A 5,000-nucleotide genomic window follows, 5' to 3' on the forward strand; every position below is an offset into this window, starting at 1 on the left:
AATGTCCTAGAAATAATTCTCTCTCTCTCTCTCTCTCTCTCTCTCTCTCTCTCTCTCTCTCTCTCTCTCTCTCTCTCTCTCCCTATTCTAGTAATGTTCCATAGGTAAAAACTACTGGTTAGAGTTATTATGGCCTCCAATTAAAGTGATGCCTGAGATCCTGTGTAGGACCCTCGACGTCCCCCAAAAAGAGTCCTTGCCATTTCAAGGGATGCATCCTAACCTAAACCATCTCAACATAGTCCAGGATATAACATCCTATCTGATGAGAGATTTTCACTCTGGATTTTCTCCATCAAGATACATATATCCATATTAGCAACCGTATCTTGAGTAGAACCATTTTTCGTATACTTTACTGGATCCATATGTACCCATGGTTTATGATATCAGAGTTCTTGATAGCCGAGTCCACAAATAGATGAGATTTGGCTAAGCAGTCTTGAGCCCTGATATTTGGTATAAGTAAGTTATAAGAGAAGGCAAAATCTTTCTTAGCCATCTACTGTATTTCTTTCAGTTCTGAGTTGTTTAAGTAGCTCAAAGTCAATATCCACAACTGACTTAGAAAAATCCACTATTTTTATCTGCATCGATTTAGGCTCTAAAGTTTCCTTATTTGAACTATCCTCAATTTATTTAAACTTTCCATCTTTTTCTAACTTTTATGTAACATAAGATCTTGAATGACTGAAAAAGTCATATCTGTATTGCACATCTAGATAGATTAAATATGATTACACCTGAATTTTCTTGATGTCTTGATTTTCTGCACAATGATTTGGTCTACTGTAATCTTGCTTCCTTGAACACCTTGCCTAGAAAATATGCGTTTAATCACATGTTTTCTTCAATGAAAATGTATGGAAGACTATATTTTCTGATATTGGAGGTATGGTCTTTACTTGCCCAGATTATAAAGTTCCGAGTTTCCAGTCTCAGAGATTCATAAACCATTGAGCAGGTTTGATTTCAGCTAATTGACATCGCAGTGAGATGTCTTCAAGATTATTCTCTGCCTACATGAGTCTCTTCTTTAGATGGTATACATTGCAATAGGTAGATAATCATTCTGTCATCATCATGCTTTGAGATTAATAAATAACTCAAACTTTGAACTAAGAAGAAGAGTGTGCAGAATTAGACCATTACACTAATGGAAATTCTCATTGATGTCTATAGTCACAGCAAAGATTCCAAGCGAAATAAGCCACATCCCCTGATGACGTCAGAGCCAATAATGACTATTAGGTAGTATGGTTTGAAATTTGTAAGAAGAGAGACAACGTGATTGGCTATGCCGTCATCAGGGGTGGGGCTTATTTCACCCAGAATCTTTGCAGCGGCTAAAGTCCAGAAACTGTATATTTTATCTTTAGATGCTGATATATTATCTCCATATATATATATATATATATATATATATATATATATATATATATATATATATATATATATATATATATATATATATATATATATATATATATATATATATATACACGACTGACAGCAGGTCCAATAGTAAATACTTTACTCCATATGTTGCGTTATAGTTAATGAGATTGATTGTCAGTATTCCCCGATGCACTCTGGAAAGTCTGCTATTTAACACTGTTGATTCTACCAAGTAACATTGTTAAATTGATCTATATTTACTAGTTTAGGTTCTTAGTTTCGAGTATAGGCTAAAGGCCTGTTACTGCATTTCTCAGTAGACTATATCACTAACTTCGTCACCATCACCAACCTATGCATGGGAAAAGAAGAAAATTTTCTTCAAATTTGAGAATATGATATGCAATGATTGTTAGTAGAATTATGCACGTAGTATACTGTAGCACATCAGGTATATTTTGAGTGAGTTGCAGTAATTACTAGTACAGGTGAGTCTTGGATTAGTCTGGTAGACCGATCTGTTGACGAATGCATGGAGAGAGAGAGAGAGAGAGAGAGATGCAGCTTAACAGATTGACAGAATGAATAGCTGAAAGGACTGTCTATCAATAAATCATGTGGTGAGTTGAGAAATAGTTTATTCGGATATAGAACATTTCGAATACACAATTACACACTGAAATTTAAGAAAATATTTTGTAATTGCTAAGGAGAGGGAAAACCAAGTGCATTTGGAGACCCCGAAACTCAGGTAAAGGGTCTCATATCCCAAAAGTTACATTTCTATCTCTCCCAATAGCGAAATATTTGATGCATGCTATGATAAATTTGCAACGTGCTAGTTTTTACGTCATCTTAGAGACAAACAAACAGTCATAAAAACGAGAAACAAAAAAATAAATCAAAGCAAAATCATAACCTCCTTGTCGGAAGTGATGAAAATTAAATATGTATATACATATATGTATTTATGTATATATATATATATATATATATATATATATATATATATATATATATATATATATATATATATATATTTATATATATATATATATATATATAAATATATATATATATATATATATATATATATATATATATATATATATATATATATATATATGTATATACAGTATATGTATATATGTGTACAAATATATGTATATATAAATATATATATATATATATATATATATATATATATATATATAAATATATATATATATATATATATATATATATATATATATATATATATATATATATATATATATATATATTCATATATATACATATATATATATATATATATATATATATATATATATATTCATATATATATATATATATATATATATATATATATATATATATATATATATATATATATATATATATATATATATTTGTTGACTGTAATACCAAGACACTAAGTTCAAATAGACGAGCAAAATGAAATTTTAAGCACTTTTAGGAAACTCTCATAAAATGATTGACTACCTGTATTTACCTTTCTTTTCAGAAAATACTTCTGGAACGGATGCTTTTAGATTCCTACAAAAAATTAAAGGATATCGACGTAAGTAAATGAAGTAAATCATTTCTTGAATTTCGCTTTTCTGTTTGTTGTTACTTTTTTCAAAAGACTATGAGAAGGTCCTCAACTTACGAACATTCGGAGATACGAACACAAATCCAACTAAAATTATAAATCCCAGATATTTCATAAAAAAAAATTATATACTGTAATAAGATAAATAAATACTGTAATAAAACAATTGTATATAATTTGATACAGAGAGCAAAACGTCATTTTCAATAACACAATATTTATTTCGTACGAAACGCGACTATTTATTGATCTTTGTAGCTGATAATCGTAGGCAAGGGAGTCAGGTTAGGCCTACTCTAGGACAAAATTTAACTATAAAATAAATACAAGTAGAGTAAGAAAGTCTGTTCTTATTGTTTCTCTAACCTTCAAATATAAGAATAACGTGTTTTTTTCAAGTTTCATAGTAACAACATCCAAAAATAGACAGTCTTTCCCAACGTCCAGGAACGTAACAGCTTCTTGGAATCTATGAAGTTTGTAAATAAAGGACCTTCTGTAGTTATCATTAATTATTCTTCTTTTAGAAGGCAAGCTGTAAATGTGCTTTTTGTAGATAAATTCTCCATAGAATATTTAAAGTATCTTAACCCAAATTCACTAAAGATTCGACTTTCATTTATAATTTTATACTGAGAATAACTATCTATGATCTTGTCACATTCAATTACAACTCATATATATGGCTGTTCTTGTTGTATTAACTTAATTTAGTTTATATTAAAAGGGTCTGCTACTGATATCCAAAGACATCCTTCTTTTTCTATTTCAGGATCCGAAAGGTTTTGTCAAGGCGGTGCCTGCCAAATCAACCGATAGGAATTATCCAAGAGAGCATTAAAGAGGGACAAATCTCATATTGCGTACGATACTCATAAAGAAAAAAGTGACTGTGCAATATCGTTATGTCATGCGGATTTCCTCAAGAGGCAAATGACCCTTTGTTGCGAAAGAAACGTTACCAGGTGATTTAGAAGCTTTTTAAACGTTGTAGATGCTGTCTGAGGAAATTCTGGCGGTAACTTCAGTCTTCTGGCCATGAAAACTGATGTGCCTACTGTACAGTGATGTGATTGAGTGACTATGTTCTAGTGACCAGTGTGAACTACAGTATTACTATGGCCGTATAACATTATGTCACTGATCAAGAATTCTCTCATTAGTTTCTTACCGTGACAAATGACAGAAACCGAATGACATATGTTGAGACTGGAGGATACAGAATTTAATTGCTTCTCAAGTAGAACAATTGAATAGTGATATTATTCTACCAATTGCAAGAAAAGAAAGCAAACAATGAATAAGACTCGGAAACTCTTTTGGATGGCAAGTGAAGTTACGTTATCCAAAGGTAAGATGGAAAACAAAATAAGACTTTTTATAGATGTTTTAGCTACTGGGCGCCAACGCGGGCCTCCTCACCAATAGAATAGCAAAAGATTTTTCGTTAATGAAATCACCTTCATTTCCGGCTGTTTGTTGATAAAAGCTTGTCAGGTGGCACTAAAGTTCACATGCACTTGCAAAGAATGTAAGCAAGATGACTTAGCGATTAGTAACAGTAGCTATAATTAAAGATTACGTGCACTCATGTTAATATTTAGACAAAAGCAATTGTTACATAAGTGTGGACAGCAGTGAATCCGAAAATAGAAATAATGCAAAAAATGAATCTGAAAATAGAAATAATGCAAAAAATGAATCTGAAAATAGAAATAATGAAAAAAAATGAATCTGAAAATAGAAGCAATGTAAAAAATAAATCTGGAAATAGAAATGATGCAAAAAGTAAATCTGAAAATAGAAATAATACAAAAAATTAATTTGAAAATAGAAATAATGCAAAAAAAAAAAAATGAAACATGAAAATATAAGTAATGAAAAAAAGAATCTGAAAATAGAAATAAAGCAATAAAATGAATCTGAAAATAGAAATAATGTAAAAAATGAATCTGAAAATAGAAATAATGCTAAGAAAATATCTAAC

At 30.1% G+C, this 5,000-nt stretch overlaps 1 protein-coding gene across 2 annotated transcripts in view; it reads left to right on the forward strand.

The window, feature by feature from the left end:
• LOC137649800 (uncharacterized) overlaps nt 1-4,801 on the forward strand; it is a 35,820-nt gene extending 31,019 nt beyond the window's left edge. For both annotated transcript variants that reach the window (XM_068382743.1, XM_068382744.1), the window contains 2 exons: nt 2,924-2,980; nt 3,786-4,801. In XM_068382743.1, coding sequence (XP_068238844.1) covers nt 2,924-2,980; nt 3,786-3,854 — 126 coding nt within the window. In that variant the 3' untranslated portion in view covers nt 3,855-4,801. The remainder of the gene's footprint in view (nt 1-2,923; nt 2,981-3,785) is intronic.
• Nucleotides 4,802-5,000: the final 199 nt, after the last annotated feature.

Source organism: Palaemon carinicauda, chromosome 11 (assembly GCF_036898095.1).
Source record: "Palaemon carinicauda isolate YSFRI2023 chromosome 11, ASM3689809v2, whole genome shotgun sequence".
In the NCBI taxonomy this organism is placed as follows: Eukaryota; Metazoa; Arthropoda; class Malacostraca; order Decapoda; family Palaemonidae; genus Palaemon; species Palaemon carinicauda.